Genomic DNA, 20,535 nt, shown 5'->3' with positions numbered 1-20,535 from the left:
AAATGATATATTTCTTATTTGATTTGGCTAGCAAAGCAAAAAGTAATGATTCTCACCATTCTAAACTAGATATTGTAACATCTGACATCACAAACTAAGAAATGAAAGGCATGGTAACAGAGTTAAAATCTGGGAGAGCTACAGTTGAAGACCAAGTCAGAGGGGAAATGTTAAAAGATTGTGATGATGGGACCACCAATAAAATCACTGAACTTTCAATAAAGTATGAGACAAGGAAAAACTTCCAGAACAATGGGGAAATGACATACTCAAAATACCAAATAACAGTGACCGAAGCAACTGCAATAATTGGCTAGATATTATACTCCATTTAATAACAGGCAAAGTCTTTTAAGCAAAATAAAGGAAGCAGATAAGGCCAAGATAAAGGAAGAGCAGGCTGCATTTCAACTTGGAAGATGATGTGTCAACAAGATTTTTCACCCTAAGAATAATCATTGAAGAGCATCGAATGGCAAAGAGCACGTATCATCAATTTCACAAATGTCATTAAAGTATTTGTCAGCCTTCATTGTGGTTCACTCTGGAACATCTTGAAACATTATAGCATGCTAACAACAACAATTAACATCAGCCAAGCTTTAAATCAAGGTGCAATCTCTCACCTCTCCTTTTTGGCACTGCCATTGACTTAATCACGAGAAAAAGTGTAGACTGATACAACACAGGAATCTCACGGTTTAGACACAGTACACTCGAATAGCTCGGTTTTGCTGAGAACATAGCTCTCCTAAGTGACAGCTCAACCAACATGCAAGCAGAGACCAAATGACTGTCCAGCATGCAAAAGATGGGTTTAATAATTAGTTAATTAAAAAATGAGTCTAATGAGAATCCCAGCAGCTCCCAACTCAAACATTACATTAATATAGTTAAAGGAATACAAAAGGTGAGTCAATACACATATCTTGGCAGTAATGTGCAAGACCACAGGGATATCCAGAAGGAAATTATGTAACAAACTGGCATTTAACATCTTAAACAAGATTTGGTGATCAAAAACAATCTACATTTAAAACCAAATTATGAATTTTCAACTCAAATGTTATTTCCGCCTTAATATAAGGATGCTGATGATGGGAATCCTCCAAAAGTAGACAGACAAACAGACATCTAAATGCCTTCAAAAGAAAATGCCTCAGAAAAATACTAGGTATTAAATGGAATTAATTTGTAATTAATACTGAGATTCATCACAGAGTTCGACAACTCTTTATTTCCAAAGTTATCCAGAAAAGAAGATGGAAATATCTGGTAGATGTGCTAAGAATGAAGCCAGAGCATCTGCCGTAGTAGACATGCCTTGGGCAGCAGGAAGAACACGAAAAGTGGCCACCCAAAATAATCCCAAACAGAACAGAAGGGAAACATGTGATTTAACAACATGAAGGACTTGGTAAGAGCATCCCAGAATACACAGGGATGGTAAACCCTTCATTGAGCCCCAAGTGATGTTTGACAGCAGGAGGAGGATTCAGAACCTAATGGAAATCAATATAATTGCATAATGTTTAAGTCAGGGTAGTATTTGGTCCACAGTAATTTAGTTATAACTCTAAATTGGCCCATAATCTCAAATGTAGTACAAGTAACTAGCCAGACCTGTGGAGATGTTTGGGGCCAAGGGTCTGTCACAGCTCAGGGCAACTGCACCTGTATTTCCCCATAGTGGTCCAACAAGGGCACCCACTCTCAGGATATGTCCAGGTTGCACTGCCTTCACTGTGTTATTCCTAGCAGAGACAAAATGCCCAAGAACACCTGATTGCTTTCTCTTCAGAGACAATTAACAGTGTGACTTCCCACAGCTATAGACACCACATAGATCTTTCTATGCAAGCCTATTTTATTCTTAAGGCAAAAGCACTGCAGAGAAAACATTAAAAGCAACAGAAGAACCGACACACATGCTAATAAGCTTACCAGAGACATCCCAACTCTAACATGGGCTCTGGCAGGTGAATCCTTCAAAATCACACAAAGGGGTCTCTTCTGTGGTTGTAAGTTCATAACATCCTAAGATAAGAACTAGCACAAGTTTTAGGGCCTCAGTAGGCTCAATCCTTCCAACCCTTCTCTAAGGATTGGGGCCTCCATGGACGGGGGGTCCTGTGTGTTTGCTGGATAAGGAAGAAGGTCCTGAGGCAGTTTAAAACCAGGCTATTTACCTAAAATATCCTGTTGATTCCTGGAGAATTCTGTTTGAACTAGTATACGTGAACCTCTCTGGTGGGGTGGCTTGAAAAGGCTGATCACAGAGGAGTTACATTAGTATCCCCCCCCCATTAGAGAAAGTACATACAATGCCACAATAACACATACACAATTGCATTTGTAATACAATAGATCCCAAAGATATTAAACCTAATTCAATAAAGTTTAACTTAATTCAATAAACTGTATATTACTTCCATCAGTTTGTCCAGTTTATTACAAGATATTGTCAGTCTGTCACAGGAGCTACTTCCACCATATTGTGGAGGGCAATGTTTCCCAAAGTGTAAAGTATGCCCATAAGGGGAGGCACAGAGGACAAAGCCAGAACCCTCAATTGTTCTCCAGAGTCTCAGCTTTCCTCACCTGAGCAGGCATGGGAGAAAAGTCACTTTGTACCCTCTTCACAAACCACACTGTGAAAGGGCAAGTACAAAAGCCTTTTCTCTTTAACTTTGGGACTTTACACAACTTCCAAGCATCTTTCTCCTTAGCTAAATAGAAATTGATGCTGGATTTTGGTTTCTAAACTAAATTCAGACCTTTTCAATACCCTAGTAATAATATCTTTTTTTCTAGATAACTTCTCTCTGTAAATACTGGGAAGAGCAGATTTGGAATTTGTGGAAGTAATGTATCAAAGTGAATATGATGAGTGTTCAGATTTGCACAGGATGCTTGGCAGGATGGATTAATTAACACATTTGTTATCAGCCAAATATCGTCAGTGCACAGCAGAAGGTAAAATAGCTGTTCTTCCAACAGTAGATGCACTGCCTATGGAGTTCTCTAGGCCTTTGAAGTTGATATCTTACAAATCTCAGAATACTGGAGAAGTTCCAGAGGAGTGGGAAAAGGCTAATGTTTTACCAGTATTTAAAAAGGGTAAATGAGATGACCAGGGTAACCTGTCAGCCTGATATCAATCCTGGGCAAAATCACAGAAAGGCCAATATGGGATGTAGTCAAGTAAATGATGACAGTATAATTAATAGCAATCATTGTGGTTTTATGGAAGATTTTGTCAAAAAAAACTTGATATTGGTTTTTGATGAAAGCACAAGTTTGGCTGATAAGAATGTAGGTCACACTTTCAGAATGGGGAACTATATTTTGGAAAGCAGAGACTCTGAAAAGGATTTAAGAGTGATGGTAGATAACCAACTGAACATGAGCTCCCCATGTGATGTGGAGTCTTACAGGGCAAACACAATCCTTAGATCAGGAGAATATAGAGTAGAAGAAAGGAAAGGCTATTGCCTCTGTATACATTAGTGAGACCATTACTTCAATACTGTGTCACGTCTGGTTTCCACATGGTCATGAACAGTGTCTCATAGTGCCCCCTGGTGGCAAAACTCAATGTTGTGGTGCTCAGCCTCTGTTTTCCCCTCCTCGAGCTCTTAAATAATGGCTTCACAAACTCCCCTTTACAACACCATTGTTTGTGCTCAGGTATTAAAAAACAAACAAGTCTTCATAGTCCACACTTAATAATGTCCAACAGACTAGAAATCATAAACAGACTATTTGGCCACCACCAAAGCTCCTCTTCCTGGTTGACCTTCAGCAATGGTCTCACCATAACCTTATGAAACATAAGAAACATAAATTTGGCATCCTTCCTGAGCACCCCTTCTGCATATTCTTTGCATCTGCTCCTCTGCTCTGCAGAGCTCTTCCTTGCTTGTTTACCTGAGCACCATCTCCCAGGGCTTTCTTCCTGGAGGCCCTTTTTCTCCAGCAGGTTCCCACTGTCTCCATTCCCAGGACCTCTCTGCTGCTCCTGCTTCCCCCTTCTTAATGAAAGCCTGGGCATACTTGTCCCTTCCTCATCTACATCTGATTAATGGACAGGGCTGGCTTGATTCAGGCCTCTGGCCATTAAAGGGGCAGACCATGCTGCTACACACATTTGAAAAAGGAAATTGAAAAATTGGAAATTGCTAGAAAAATGATGCAAGGTCTGAAAATCTGTTTTACAGAGAGGCTAAACAAGCTTAATCTAATGTTGTTTGTTGCAGAGTTTGTGTAGCCGTATTGATCCCAGGATAAGAGAGAAACAAGGTGGATGAGGTGATAACTTTTATTGGACCAATTTCTGTTGGAGGAAGAAACAAGCTTTCAAGCTTCACAGAGCTCTTCTTCAGGTCTGGAAAAGGTAACCAGTGTCTCACAAGGTGGGGCAGATTTTTAAGCATCAGAAGTTAAGATGTTGCAAGAAACCACTTAAAAGGAAGTGGGCAATTAACACCTCTGCAGTCATAGTACAAAGGAGGGCTAGTAAATTACAGATTGTAATAATAAGCCATGTCTCTGTTCAGTCCATGATTTTTAGTGTCTAGCAGAGTTATGAATTTAAGTTCAAATTCTTCTTTTGAAGTTGTTGTGCAGGTTTCCTTTGAGGATGAAGGCTGAGAGGACAGATTTGAAGTGATTGTTTTGTGGAAAGTGTTCACCAACAGGTGATGTGGTGTTTTTGTCTTTTATCACTTTTCTGTGTGCATTCATTCAAGAGTGTAGTGATTGGTTTCACCCAGATAATTATTGCTGTGGCATTTGATGCACTGGATGAGGTATGACATGTTGTTAAAGGCATTTGTAAGACCCATGGATCTTGAAAGGTGTGTTATGGGAGTATTGATCATCATAGCAGTGGAGGTATTTCTGCAGGTTTTGTATCTGTTGTTCTGGCAGGGTCTGGTGCCATTTTGAATTGGTGCGTCCTAGACTGGGGGAGGTTATTTCTAATAATGACATTGGAAAGTTTGAGGGGTTATTTGAAGTCCAGAAAAGGGGGGTTGGGAAAAATTTCTTTCAGGATTTGGTCCCCATCGAGTATGGGTTCTAATTGTTTGATAATATCCCATACGGGTTTTGGTGTGGGGTGGTAGGTAACAACCAGGGATGTGTGGTCAGTGGAGGGGTTTTTTCCACATTAAAGGTTCTTTCAGGGTATTTAGGTTATCTGTTTCATGATACGATCTATTTCTGTCCTTGTTTGGTGAAGGAAGTTTTAAGTGTGTTAACATGTGTCCAAGACTTCCTCTTCAGAGCATGTTTTGTGATATTCGGAGCATATTCTATCACCTGTGGGTAAACACTTTTCACAAAGCAATCACTCTCCATCTGACTTATCTGTCCTTGTCCTCAAAGAAAACTTGCAAAACACCTTCAAAAGACATGCATGGGAATCTAAATTCACAAGTCTGCTAGACACTAAAGATCATGGTCTAAACAGAGACACTGGATTTACAACTCATTAAAACAATTGGTAACCTACCTATTAACCCTCATTTATCCTATTACTGCAGAGATATTAATTTTCCATTTAATTTTAAGTGGTTTCTTGCAATATCTTAACCTCTTATGTTTAACAATCTGTCCCATGTTCAAATTTGCACAGGATGCTTAGGAGGATGGATTAATTAACATAATTGTTATCAATTAATTAACACATTTGTCCCACCTTGTATTTAGCTGTGACACTCTGGTTACCTTTTCCAGACTTGAAGAGCTCTGGGGAGCTCCAAAGTTTGTCTCTTCTACTAACAGAAATTGTTCTAATAAAAGATATCACATCATCCATCTTGTCAAGTTTACTTTATTTAGTATATCCAAAGGAAGTTTAAGAGGTGACTTGATAATAGATAGTCTAAGTACAACAAAACTGGCTCCTCCAATCATGCCTAGGTACATTACTGCTCACAGTAGCAGTGTGAAGGCAACCAGGCCAAGACTGCTCTGTGTGTGGAGGGGGAACTGCACTCTGCCCGCAAGCTCCCAAATGAAAAACTGAGCAAGGGGGATGGAGCAGAGAACATAGATCTTTCCCTTTGACTTTGGCTTTCTTAGCCTCATTTCTCTCTCTGAGGGACATCAGCCACTGCAAATGAATCTGGAGGAGACAACAGAGCTGAGGGGAAAAACCCACAAAAGGCAAATAAAGCCCTGAGACCTGACTGGGAATTAAACAAACAAATTATTGAGCCAAATTCTTAGTCAAAAATTTGAATTAGGATGTTGGAATTTTTTTAACCAAATTTTGAAATTAGGTTCAAAGAGCATATAAAAGTGGAAAGATGATATTGTGTTAGGCATTCTGGAAATCTTCATATTGTGTATTTTAGAAAATATACAAGTACCGAGGTATTTCACTAATGCTTTGCCATATGCCAAGTTGAAGATGCACACCACATGATAGAGCTCACTTAACTCAGTGAAAAATGTGTTAATTATTTTGGTAACATTCCTGATACTGTTTTAATCAGGACCATGATAAATGAAAAACTGTGTCCATTAATATGTTAGCATGTAATTTGCTAGACTGAGTAATGTGAAAAATAACCCCGTTAATGTGTGACTGTAGCCCAAAGTTTAAATCTTACATTCTCAGCTTCTAAGAGGATCTGAATGGAAACAAAAGGATTTATTTGGTAATATGCTTATAAGTAGCCTTTGAACTGAACTGAAGCTTTTTTTATTCTTCTGTCACTAAGTTGCAGAAGATCATTCGTCCGGTATCTGGACCTCATTCTTCTATTCAGTCCCCATATTGATCAAAGACTAAATAGAAAGGAATGAATGTTTTGGACAAATGAGTTAATTAAGCATTCTTCTATACGGCATGCTTTCTGTTTTTGATTATACAGATCACAGAGTCAGCATTAGCGTTTGATAGTTTTGACCCAATTTATGACTGTATCATGTTTTATTTTAAGAAGTGATTGAAATAAGCCTCTTACTCCATTTATAATGAATTGGACTTGCTGACATTAGATCAAAGACAAAAGCTGTACTGGTGATGCTAGCTTATTGTTTGTTTCAACAACATAGTACAAGTTGGTTGAGATTAAACGGAATAGATAATCATAGTTAAATAAAATTAATACTGGATAGAAGCCAGTCTTCAACTGATAGGAAGTCAGATTAAGCCAGCTCATCTTGTTAAACTAAATTAGTTTTCTACATATGAGCAGAAGATGGAAGGAAAGGAAAGTTCCCTTCGGCTAAATGTTTCACTTTATACTCTGGGTAGGATGTATAATGTTTATTGTACCTCATCCTGGAGTCTTGGGATAACATTATTCTATCTAATTTAAACACAGTGGGCCTAGAATAAATATTATTCTAGCTAATTTAAACATAATGGTCTGATTCTCCCTGATATTGTGTATTTGTAGTTTATACTGGGGTAAACCAGGAGAAATGCAGTGGTGAATCAGGGTCTGTGCTTTTATTGTTGAAAAAAGACCAACTTTTTTCATAGATGCATAGATTCCAAGGCCAGAAAAGACAATATAATCATCTAGTCTGAACACCTCTATAACACTGTAGAACTTCCCCAAAATAATTCCTAGAGCATATCTTTTGGAAAAACATCCAGTCTTGAGTTAAAAATTATTAGTGATGGAGAATCCACCACGACCGTTAATTACTCTCACTCTCAGCTTCAATTTCCAGCCATTGGATCGTGTTATACCTGTGCCTGCTAGATAACATAATCTTATAACCTACTTTTACCATTCTTTGAAATATTCTTCACTTTACTGTATTGTATGTATTGATTTTATTGTGTATGATCATCTCTCTAAACTTAAGAATTTTAAGGGTGGATATCCAATTAATAACTTTTCAGGTCTAAGAGTTTGATCATGTAGTTGCTACCCTAAATTAATGAGAGTTGCCTATGTAACTATAGAAATAAGTTAGTCTTTTTCAAGTTCCAGAAATATTGTAATTAGAACAAGTGGAGTATAGGCAGAAATAGAAATTGCCCTGCACATGTAAGGTTCAGTTTTTCTTATACCATATCCTGATGTACTGAGCTTGATTTTCTTCTCAGTTACACTGGCTTTACAGTGGTATAACTCCAGAGACTGCAAGTGAGTTATTCATGATGTAAGTAAATGATGTTGGGCAGAGCTCGTGAAGGGAACAAATAAGATGTTGGGGTAACAGAGAGAAAACAAGTCACATTTTAGCTCCTCCAATGCTGGGAACACTGGGGATCAAAACAGCTCTGACATAGTTTAGAGAAGACAGGGATTGGCTATTCAGCACTCTGACTCTCCTTCATCACACCCACTCCTCTTCCTCCCACACTCCTATACAGCAGGGGCAGATTTCATAGGGCCCTATAAGAGGAGAAACCTCAGCAGTTTGTATTGGGAAAGTTTTCAGCTGTTTTTTGCAGTCTCTGTTGTACAAAGCAGCTGGAACCAGGGTTATCTTTCCAAATAACCTGACAGTAAAATCAGTATTATGTTCAGTATCTAATAATTACTATTTTGCAGGCAAGCTTTCACATAGATCAATATATATTGACTTCAGTGGCTTGCACTATGGGGATTCTGCATATCACAGTCCTAAATTTAGGGCCAAAAAATTCAGAGTGAAATGGTCCATTTCAAGGTAGTTCCTAAAGTAATTGAGAAGACATAAATCATGGTTGCAAAGTCTACAGTAAAAAGAAAAGGTTGCATATATAAATGAAAAAGTTGTCCAGTGTAGAGAAGAATTGCCCAACATTACCCTCTTCAATCTCTCAGAGAGATCAGAATGAAGGCACTTAGATATATCTTTAACACTTCATGACCAATGTATCAAATGCAACTAATAGATCTCATACTACTAATAGGAATATTTTCTCTTCATCCATCATTAGAAGATCAGTGCCACAAGAGCAGTTTCTGTGCCATATCCAAGTCATTACCTAGATTGACAAAGGCTAAGGAAATCTCAGGCATCCAAACACTGTGAGCTGGATGACTGCAAATCTTTTCAAACATCGTGAGCACAAAGGAAAATAAAGACTCATGACCTTTACCAGTCAGGAAGAACATGTGTCCAGAGCACAGATTGCATGATGAAGTTCACCTGACCACTTAGAGAGCATCGCTGGCTGAAACTCAAATAGAGATAATGTAGCATTTGTCTCCTCTAGACAACACACTGTTTCCATAAATGCAGAAATCTCTGGAATTTTCGCCACAAAATAGCCAGCAATATAGTTGTAACAGGAGGTATTCAAATCAGACCATTCACCAACCAATACAGGACTGGAAATAAATCTACTGATCAATATTTGGCAGACGCTATGGTAGAGGCAAAAAACCTTTCTTCAGCTACAGCATATGAATGATTAAATAGCTTTAAGTCATACATTCAGTCGTCCTGAGACTTTATCTACCAGTCTTTATCTAGCAGTTTTCCCTCTCATTTCAGTTGTTGCAGGCCATCTGTAAACCCGAATGAGTTGTGATGCAGAAGCCCAGGAAGTTATCATCTTTTTACGTGGTCAGGAATGAGCACATTAGAATTTTCAGTCATTGTGCAAAAATTCAAGTCCTTTTAAATAATGGATAAAATTCAACTGCAACATAATATTTTCCAATGTATTTTTATTGTTGTTTACCTCTCAAGTTATCTATGAAATATATGCCTTTTGCAGTGTTCTTCCAAGATGTGGCTGCATTTTGGTGGTGGGTGAAACTATTATTATGTAGTTTGTAATTCTGCAGCATATTTTGAGGTTTGTAAAAGGCACTATGTAAAATGGATATGTCACTGTATGTTTGTGGGGATAATTTTTAGAAAGATAGTAAGAGAGAGAAAGAAAGATCATGGGTTGGGGAGGGAGAAGAGCCAGCAAGTAAGGGGGAAAGAAGAACAGAACACAATGAACAGTAAGAAAGGAAAGGACATAAAGGGACAGAGGGAGAGAGAATCATAGAATCGTAGGACTGGAAGGGACCTTGAATGTCTTCTTGTCCAGGCCCCCAAACTCAAGGCAGGACTGTGTATTATCCAGACCATCCCTGACCAGTATTTGCCTCACTTGCTTTTAAAAATCTCCAGTGACAGAGATTTCACAACCTCTCTAGGCAATTTATTCCAGTGCTTAAACACTGCAACAGTTAGGAATTTTTTCCTAATGTCCAACCTAAACCATCCTTGCTGCAATTGAAGCCCATTGCTTTTGGTCCTATCCTCAGAGGTTAAAGAGAGCAATTTGACCTAGTTTCCACTTTTTGTAGGACTCTTTTTTGAGTTTCAGATCATTGAAGATCTCCTGGCTAAGCCAGAGTGGTCTCTTGCCATATTTCCTATCTTTCCTAGGCAGTGGGATTGTTTGCTCTTGTGCCCTTAATGTTTCTTTGAAAATCTGCCAACTCTCTTGAACTGTTTTTCCCCTTAGAATTGCTTCCCAAGGGATCTTACCTACGAATTACCTGACTTTGCTAAAGTCTGCCCTCTTGAGAAGAAAAAACACAACAACAATTTCAAAATGGTGTGAAAAATGTGACCTAAAATAAGAAAGAAAGAGTGGAGTGAAAAGTCAGGATGTGGAAAGAATGAATAATAAATTCACGGAAGGCAGGGTACAATCCATTTTGTTAAAGTTCATTATTTAAAAAGTTCATTAATAATGCTGCAACTCAATAAATAATAAACATCGTGTGACTATATTATTCCCTTATATTGCATGGGTGTGGTTGATTTGGGGGAGGGGAAGAGAGGGACAGCTTTGGAAGCATGGTGGCACAAGTATTTTTCACTTGGTCTAGAAAGCTTTGGGGGAAATACCAAGCTATGAGCAGGAAAGCTATCCCTGTCTTTGATAACAAATGGAAGGATGTTTAAGCAACTACTCTGCTTCTCTGCTCTCTATTTTCTTCTTCTCTACTCCACCCACTCCTTCAGGAGTGCCCTGCACTGAAGCATCTCTTTTATGGAGACAAGCCATCACTTCAGCCAGCCATAGGGGGTCAGTGCAAATCAAATCAGTATATACTGTGGGCTAAATATGCTGCCTCTGTTGCTTTCACAGGAAAAGAGTGATGGGGATTAGGGAGCCAAATTCAGATTCTTTTCCTTGCAGCGTAATGCCAGATCTGCCTACTGCCAATAGTTATATCTATAGAAATTGTTTCCCCTCCTATTCCTCTTCTTGGCTTCATCTAAATTACTACTATTACATCATCTACATTACTTTCTATGATTCCTTATAAGTGTCCATTGTCACACCTTTAGGTGGAACCTCTGAAGTTTTTGGTGGACGGTAGTTTTGAGTCTTCAGGGATGCTGTATACTATTTATTGCTTCATTTGCCAAGTTCTGCATAATTGTTGCTCCTGAAGGATACTAGTTAAATAAATTGCAACCTTGTGAACAGAAGGATTTGTGCTTATCCACCCATGAGACTTATTCACAAATAATACCTACTGTATGGCAGTACAGTCTAGCAAACATTATTACTTTTTTGCAAGCCATATCTAAAGTTGTATTCATTACTGCTGCACCACCCATTACACTTCATGAAATCCCCAACTCTGCTCTCATTTATGTTCTTTCATCATTTAGCCAATGAAAACATCACATTTTCCACTGCTCTTCCCCCAGGATACCCTGCTATTTTTATGGTGGAAGAGACCTTTTCCACATCATACAAGCTACCTAAGCTGAGAATAACAAAACTCCAGCCAAGGTATAGTGCAGGAATAAAAATAAAATCTTCTCTTGACAACAATACTTTTTTTGGGTTTCTATGAAAGATCCTTGATAAAAAAACTATCAGTAAATCCTTTGCAAAGAGTCACTCTTAAAATACAGAGAAAATGAAAGTGTTTAGGGGACATTTAAAGAAAAACTGAATGTCTAGAATTTTATCCCTCCCCACAAGTCAAATACTGGTAGGACAACTCAAGTGAAATAACAACTTTCAACTCTGAAGAGTTACAGGGAAGGAACAGAGAGGATACCAGAGGCCACCAGTTGAGTGCATTTAGTTGGTGTAAAGTTTTCCCTTGAAGCTTCATAGTGCTGCCTCAAGCTGATTAATATGAAACGAGTGTTATCCCTTCACTAGTGAACTACCTTAGCTATCCAGCTAAGTCTCCCTTTTCTGCACCTTCACCCCTACTACTCCAGCATGTCCCCTTCACTACCTTAATTCTGCCCCCTTGTGTCTCCATCCTGTGCACTGAATTAGGTAAGGGTCCTATGTAAAAAAAAATACTTACAGAACTTAAGTAATTGTTATACATTTATAACATGACATTTTTGTACACTTCCCCTGGGACAGTAATTTATCGATCAAATAAACCTACCTATCTATTCAGGCATTTTTCCACTTCAAAACCAAACTTAAAAATGACCTCTTTGAACTTTTCCCATCACTGCTAGCTTATTGGTTATACACTGGTCATATATGCAGTATGTAGAACTTAGAAGCCTTCCCACAGCCAGTTCCAAATCATTCACGTTTGAGGGATAGGCCAGGGAGGATCCCAAATGACATCCCCAGGTTGGCTGGCTAGTTTGTATGGTCCACTATAAATCTGGAGATTCTGAGCCAGAAAACAAGGATAGGCCTTGGGGCATCTCATGCTTGAAGCATCTCATGCTGCTCTTTATTGGTCCTATCTGGATGACTGTTTTAAAGATCAGTATTAATAAATTCTATGATTCCTCAGGGTGGGGTAAATTCCCACAAAGTGGGACCTTTAAGAATGAGAGAGAAGGGAACAGCTGGGAATAGATGTGATGTACGGGCAAAATACTGAGGTCTTTACTAAGTTTTTACTAAAAAATAATTCATTTCAATTTCTTTTGAAGTCAGTGTGAGTTTGCTTGAATAACGATTAAGAAAAAAACTGAGTGAAGACCTCAGGATGTGTTGATTCAAAGCCTACTGAAGTCAACGCCTACTGAAGCAATTAATGATCTGGAGGATAGTATGGACTGCACCCTCAGCAAGTTTGCAGATGACACTAAACTGGGAGGAGTGGTAGATACGCTGGAGAGTAGGGATAGAATACAGAGGGACCTAGACAAATTAGAGGATTGGGCCAAAAGAAATCTGATGAGGTTCAACAAAGACAAGTGCAGAGTCCTGCACTTAGGACGGAAGAATTCCATTCACTGCTACAGACTAGGGACCGAATGGCTAGGCAGCAGTTCTGCAGAAAAGGATCTAGGGGTTACAGTGGATGAGAAGCTGGATATGAGTCAACAGTGTGCCCTTGTTGCCAAGAAGGCTAACGGCATTTGGGGCTGTATAAATAGGGGCATTGCCAGAGATTTCCCTACACCCCCCACCCCGAATTACCCCAACACACACACACAGTTTTGTGAACTAGTTACATGCCAAACCTGGTGGCTGAACTTTGTGACTTTGTCCTCACCCACAACTATTTCACATTTGGGGACAATATATACCTTCAAGTCAGCGGCACTGCTATGGGTACCCACATGGCCCCACAGTATGCCAACATTATTATGGCTGACTTTAGAACAATGCTTCCTTAGCTCTCATCCCCTAATGCCCCCACTCTACTTGTGCTACATGGATGACACCTTCATCATCTGGACCCATGGAAAAGAAGCCCTTGAGGAATTCCACCATGATTTCAACAATTTCCATCCCACCATCAACCTCAGCCTAGACCAATCCAGACATGCGGTCCATTTCCTTGACACTACTGTGCTAATAAGCGATGGTCACATAAACACCACCCTATACCGGAAACCTACTGACTGCTATACCTACCTTCATGCCTCCAGCTTCCATCCAGGACACACCATACGATCCATTGTCCACAGCCAAGCTCTAAGATACAACCATATTTGTGCCAATCCCTCAGACAGAGACAAACACCTACAAGACCTCTATCAACCAATACCCACCTGCTGAAGTGAAAAAACAGATTGAAAGAGCCAGAAGAGTACCCAGAAGTCACCTACTACAAGACAAGCCCAACATAGAAAATAACAGAACGCCACCAGCCATTACCTTCAGCCCCCAACTAAAACCTCTCCAGCACATCATCAAAGATCTACAACCTATCCTGAAAGATGATCCCTCACTCACAGATCTTGGGAGACAGACCTGTCCTCGCTTACAGACAGCCCCCCAACCTGAAGCAAATACTCACCAGCAACCACACACCACAGAACAAAAACACTAACCCAGGAACCTATCCTTGCAACAAAGCCCGATGCCAACTCTTTCCATATATCTATTCAAGTGACACCATCATAGGACCTAATCACATCAGCCACGCCACCAGGGGCTCGTTCACCTGCACATCTACCAATGTGATATATGCCATCATGTGCCAGCAATACCCCTCTGCCATATACATTGTCCAAACCGGAAAGTCTCTACGCAAAAGAATAAATGGACACAAATCTGACATCAGGAATCATAATATTCAAAAACCAGAAGGAGAACACTTCAACCTCTCTGGTCATTCACTAACAGATTTAAAGGTGGCAATTTTGCAACAGAAAAACTTCAAAAACAGACTCCAACGAGAAACTGCTGAACTTGAATTAATATGCCAACTAGATACAATCAATTTAGGCTTAAATAGAGACTGGGAATGGCTGAGCCCTTACACACATTGAATCTATTTCCCCATGTTAAGTATCCTCACACCTTCTTGTCAAACTGTCTTAAATGGGCTAACTTGATTATCTCTACAATTTTTTTCTCCTGCTGACAATAGCTCATCTTAATTAATTAGTCTCTTAGAGTTGGTTGGTCTACGCATCCGATGAAGTGGGCTGTAGCCCACGAAAGCTTATGCTCAAATAAATGTGTTAGTCTCTAAGGCGCCACAAGTACTCCTGTTCTTTTTGCGGATACAGACTAACACAGCTGCTACTCTGAAACATGCCAATTTAGTGACTGTTTGGAAATTTGAATTGAAATTGAAACATTAATACATACTTTAAAAGCATATACAGTGTATGATAAAATACGTGTATCTGAAAAAGTATAATAGATTTGAAAAGTAGGAACATAGACTAGCTTCCTTATACAGCTGTTGTTTTTTATGACAATGTCAGTGCATTCATTTTGGTGATGTTGGCCAACCTAATCATTTCAAATGACGATTTGTAAGAAAAGTCTAAATGAGCTCTCCCTGACACCTAGTGATGACCTGGGGGATGGGGGGAAGGGCTTCAGGACCAGATTGTATTTACATTCACACCTAACCTACCTAGGTATCCAGCAAACAGAGCTGTGTTGCCTGTGTTTTTGTGTAAGAGGCAGCCCAGACTGCACTAGCAGTGAGGTTCCCCCACTGAGAGCTCAGCTGAAATCACTGAGAGCTGGGTGGAGACTCAAGAGATCAACTTTCAGAGGTCACAGTGGCAGGTGGCAGCAGAAGGTGACCGCGCAGGGCCATTGGCAACAGAATGGTGGAATGAATGGTGGCACAACCAACAGCAGTGGCATGAGCAAACAGTGAGCAGCTCGAGGAACGAGCAAGGTTCCTTCTTTTCTCCCACCTGGGAGGTATACTCATGTGAAAGCACCTCTGAACTCTGAGTCTCCACTGACCAAGGACAGCACTGGTGAGTGGGGTGAGGTGGAGGGAAAAGTGAGGGGCATGTTAAATAAACATTTGTTTGTTGGACTATATTTTAGTGTCTTTGCTCCAGAATGCTAATTTGTGACTGGGAATGGAAACGTATATAAATATGTTTCCTAGTAGGCCAAGATTTTTAAAATGCATTATTTGCCAAGGTTGTTATCTCACATCGTTGCTATCTTGAGAGGTTATTATGTTGGGGAGTTTCTGTATTAAACATTTTTATTATAATTAATTTTTACATAAGAATGGTCATACTGGGTCAGACCAATGGTCCATATAGCCCAGCATCCTGTCTTCCAACATTGGTCAAGGCCAGGTGCTTCAGAGGGAATGAACAGAACAAGTAATCATCAAGTGATCCATCCCCTGTTGCCCATTCCCAGCTTCTGGCAAACAGGCTAGGAACACTCAGAGCATGGTGTTGCATCCCTCCCCATCCTGGCTAATAGCCACTGATGGACCTATTCTCCTGGAATTTATCTAGTTCTTTTTTTAATCCTGTTATAGTTTTGGTCTTCACAGGGTTCCACGGGTTGACTTTATGTTGTGTGAAGAAGTACTTCCTTTTGTTTTTTTTTAAAACCTGCTGCCTATTAATTTCGTTGGGTGACTGCTAGTTCTTGTGTTATGTGAAGGATTAAATAACATTTCCTTGTTCACTTTCTTCACATCAGTCAAGATTTAATAGACCTCTATCGTATACCCCCTTAGTCGTCTCTTTTCTAAGCTGAAAATTCCCAGTCATTTTAATTTCTCCTCCTGTTTCATACCCCTAATCATTTTAGTTGCCCATCTCTGTACCTTTTCCATTTGCAATATATCTTTTTTGAGATGGGGTGACCAGATCTGCACACAGTATTCAAGGTGTACACAAACCATGGATTTATATAGAGGCAATATGATATTTTCTGTCTTATTATCTATCCCTTTCTTAATGATTCCCAACATTCTGTTTGCTATTTGGACTGCCGCTGCACATTGAGTGGATGTTTTCAGAGAACTATCCACAATGACTCCAAGATCTCTTTCTTGAGTGTTAACAGCTAATTCAGACTTCTTCATTTTGTATGTATAGTTGAGATTGTTTTCCAATGTGCATTACTTTGCATTTATCAACACTGAATTTCATCTGCCATTTTGTTGCCCAGTCACCCAGTTTTGTGAGATCCCTTTGTAACTCTTCGCAGTCTGCCTGGGACTTTACTATCTTGAATAGTTTTGTATCATCTGCAAATTTTGCCACCTCACTGTTTATCCATTTTTCCAGATCATTTATGAGTATGTTGAACAGTAATGGTCCCAGTACCGACCCCTCAGGGATACCACTATTTATCTCTCTCCATTCTGAAAACTGATAATTTATTCCACCCTTTGTTTTCCATCTTTTAACCAGTTACTGATCCATGAGAGGACTTCCCTCTTATCCCATGATGACTTACTTTTCAAAAGTCAATTTAAATTAAATACATTTTTTTAAAAAAGTATATATTTTTTAGAAATCTAGACCTGTTATGTGTTTTGGTGTAACTTGCATTATCCTTATGTTAAATTTGCATTATCCTAACAAAACATTTACTTTATTCATATCTCTTTTATATATCTCATCGGCCCTGACACACACACACCCATAACTTCAAACACCCCCTCCAATTTCAGTTCCTGGGGAAACCGCTGTTGCCAGCAGATCAAGGGACATGGGGTCATTCCCCTCTATTCGGCATTGGTGAGGCCTCATCTGGAGTACCGTGTCCGGTTTTGGGCCCCACCCTACAAGAAGGATGTGGAAAAATTGGAAAGAGTCCAGTGGAGGGCAACAAAAATGATTAGGGGGCTGGAGCACATGACTTATGAGGAGAGGCTGAGGGAACTGGTGTTGTTTAGTCTGCAGAAGAGAAGAATGAGGGGGGATTTAATAGCTGCTTTCAATTACTTGAAAAGGGGTTCCAAAGAGGATGGATCTAGACTGTTCTCAATGGTACCAGATGACAGAACAAGGAGTAATGGTCTCAAGTTGCAGTGGGGGAGGTTTAGGTTGGATATTAGGAAAATCTTTTTCACTCGGAGAGTGGTGAAGCACTGGAATGGGTTACCTAGGGAGGTGGTGGAATCTCCTTCCTTAGAGGTTTTTAAGGTCAGGCTTGACAAAGCCCTGGCTGGGATGATTTAGTTGGGGACTGGTCCTGCTTTGAGCAGGGGGTGGACTAGATGACCTCCTGAGGTCCCTTCCAACCCTGATATTCTGTGATTCTATGAAAGGGAGTCTTTCTATTTACCTTATTGGGCTTTAGATCAGGCACTGGATTAGCACACCAAGTTGCTTGAATTATCTCTCTATACTGTACTTCATTAATCTTACAATTTCAGGCATATATCACATAAAATGTAAATAACTATCTGCCAAGACAAACCAGGTAAACCAAATACATTTAATTTCTAATCACAAATGTTCTGAACAGCTTTAATATATTTTTGAAGCCTCAAAATGCCAATCCCAGAAAGTGTTAAGTTAAAGTTTCAAATTAGTATTTGAAATTATTGTCCTTTTTATATATAACCTCATTGACCTTCAAAGTTATTGTATAGTTATTCACATTTAACATTTTGCAAATCATTAATCAAAACTTTTGACAGTTATTAATTTTCCAAGAATTTCTTTAAAGAAGTTAAAGACAGTCACTAGTCAAATATTTTATATGTCATGACTTACCTGAACCAAATTCCATCCTTTTAGGGATTCAGCAATGATAGACGTGACTGTTGCACATACTCCACCAAAAACCATCAGATGATTAGGTCCATATTTTATTGCATCATAGAAGGCTTTAAGTCCTTTTGCATTGTCACACTGGAAAAAAAAAAGAATTATTTCGTAACTAGAAATCGCTGACAATATGGACCATTACAGATAACAATACTGACTCAGCAACAAACTACTGAACAGACAAAACATTCAGACATTGAATTGACTGGGTTTGATTTCTTAGTGCCCAAACTTGCAAAGTGCTGTGCACCCTGACCTTTGGATTTCCTGAACACAAGGACTCTCAATGTGCCCAGCCTCCGTACTGGAGGCAAAAGCTTATGGAAAAGGCTTCTTGCATCATTTAACTCCCTTGTGCCCACTCTGCCAGAATTTTGAGAGCTAAAATGTTAGCCATTAATGTCTGTGATGGAGAACGAAGCAGCAGTGACAAAGAACAAGTACTGATGATTAAAAATTTTAATAGAATCATTTTGCTACTCAGCTAGATTTTCTCTAGTAGTGTATGTTAATACTTAACATGACAGATTTGTCAAAGAATATATTTTATGCACTGGCATCTGTTGTGGAAGTTACATCCATGTCAAAGCATGCAAATAACATTATTTTGTATTTAAAAAAGTAAAACCTCTATATTGTATGCGTATACATATATATAAAATATAATAAAACAATACTTTTAAGTAACAGGGACACAAATTGGTCAAAACATCAAGAAAGTGTGATTTTAAAATCCTCTGACTATAAACAATTGGATTACTTCCTTGTTTTAAATTATAAAGAGCTCTACTGTAGTTTGAGAGTAAGCTCAAATAATGAAGCCTAAAGAACAATTCTAGTCAAAGTTGCAAGGGATGTGACTCTCAGGCTTATGCTGGAACAGCCTCAACTTCTTTATAAAATCTCATATAGTAGCAGTTTGATACTTCATGTTGTAGAAGAATGTTAGTAGAACATATGCCTGAAATCAAGAATTCTGTTTCCAGACGTTAATAAGAGCAGATACAGAGCAGATATCTGTCAGGCTATATGGTGGCTAATGGGACCAGCAGATTCTTTTTTCTAGTTCTCCCCTTTTTATCCTAGGAAGTCCTCTTTAAATATAATCCCTTATAAAACCCTGGTACAACAGTCTCCAATATTTAATTATAACAATTCATTTGTTCACATGTATTCATAATTTTTTGATATAACATTTACTATCATCCTATTTTAAATAGAGTATTAATTGTGTTGCACTTTGTTAAAAGAACACAGATTTCAACTAAGATGTTTGCAAGCATATATTAATCTTCTTACAGATTTCATACTTTAAAAGAAAAATATGGTTTTATTTCCATTTGGGACAGAATTATTCTTCTTACTCTTATCAAAGGATACAATTTTGCACTTAATGCATTTCTATTGCATGATACAGTACAAATGGATTCTTCTCTCTCCCCATTATGTCAGATGTTTTCCATAAAACTTGTTCAGCTTGGCACAGACTTATCAATTTGATGGACTGCTGATAAACTCAAACAATGTAGGAATTAACGATGCGATTACTGGATTGAGGAATGTCCCCAAATTGAAGGAGCAGTTTATCCTGAGCAGAACTTCAATGACACTCTACAACTAGGTCAAGTTCTAAAACATTTCAACATACTCTACTCATGGCATGAAAGATTTATACCTCACCAGTCCAGGTTGTAGGTCCAATTATCCATTTCCCATTACACCAACTTCAAGTTATTTGATGCAACTGCTGATGTGTGTGGGATATTTAGTGGTATTTGTATTTCACAGAATAATGGTATTTATGGAAAGTGTGAACCAAAATGTGGAAGAAGGAGAACGTCAATATTAAAGAAATAGTTGGGAGGTGTGGCCAATAAAATACAGTACATATAAAAGGAACAGAGGAACAAAAAACCCTTACTCCACATATTTAAGATCTACAGGCATGTTTAAAAATAAAATATTTAAAGTAACATGACTTATGCTGAAGTTCACCACTCAGTTACCTCACATTTTCTTACATCTTATTTCTCATCCTTTCCCTAAATATTGACTATCTGAGCCTGATCCTGCTAATGAATCTGCCTGCATAAAGCCTCAGTAAAATGGATGGGATTCCACTCAGACTTGATGGTCCAAGTGGGGAGA

The 20,535-nt window shown here is 38.9% G+C and overlaps 1 protein-coding gene across 1 annotated transcript in view; it reads right to left on the bottom strand.

The window, feature by feature from the left end:
* GABBR2 (gamma-aminobutyric acid type B receptor subunit 2) overlaps positions 1 to 20,535 on the bottom strand; it is a 940,989-nt gene that overhangs the window by 706,544 nt on the left and 213,910 nt on the right. Inside the window, exon 2 of the mRNA XM_045004115.1 lies at positions 18,334 to 18,471. Within this exon, the coding sequence (XP_044860050.1) occupies positions 18,334 to 18,471 (138 nt within the window). The remainder of the gene's footprint in view (positions 1 to 18,333; positions 18,472 to 20,535) is intronic.

The sequence above is a fragment of the Mauremys mutica genome, chromosome 2, assembly GCF_020497125.1.
Source record: "Mauremys mutica isolate MM-2020 ecotype Southern chromosome 2, ASM2049712v1, whole genome shotgun sequence".
NCBI classification, from domain to species: Eukaryota; Metazoa; Chordata; order Testudines; family Geoemydidae; genus Mauremys; species Mauremys mutica.
Note: the sequence above shows the minus strand (reverse complement) of the source record. Positions and strands in the feature narration are given on the sequence as shown.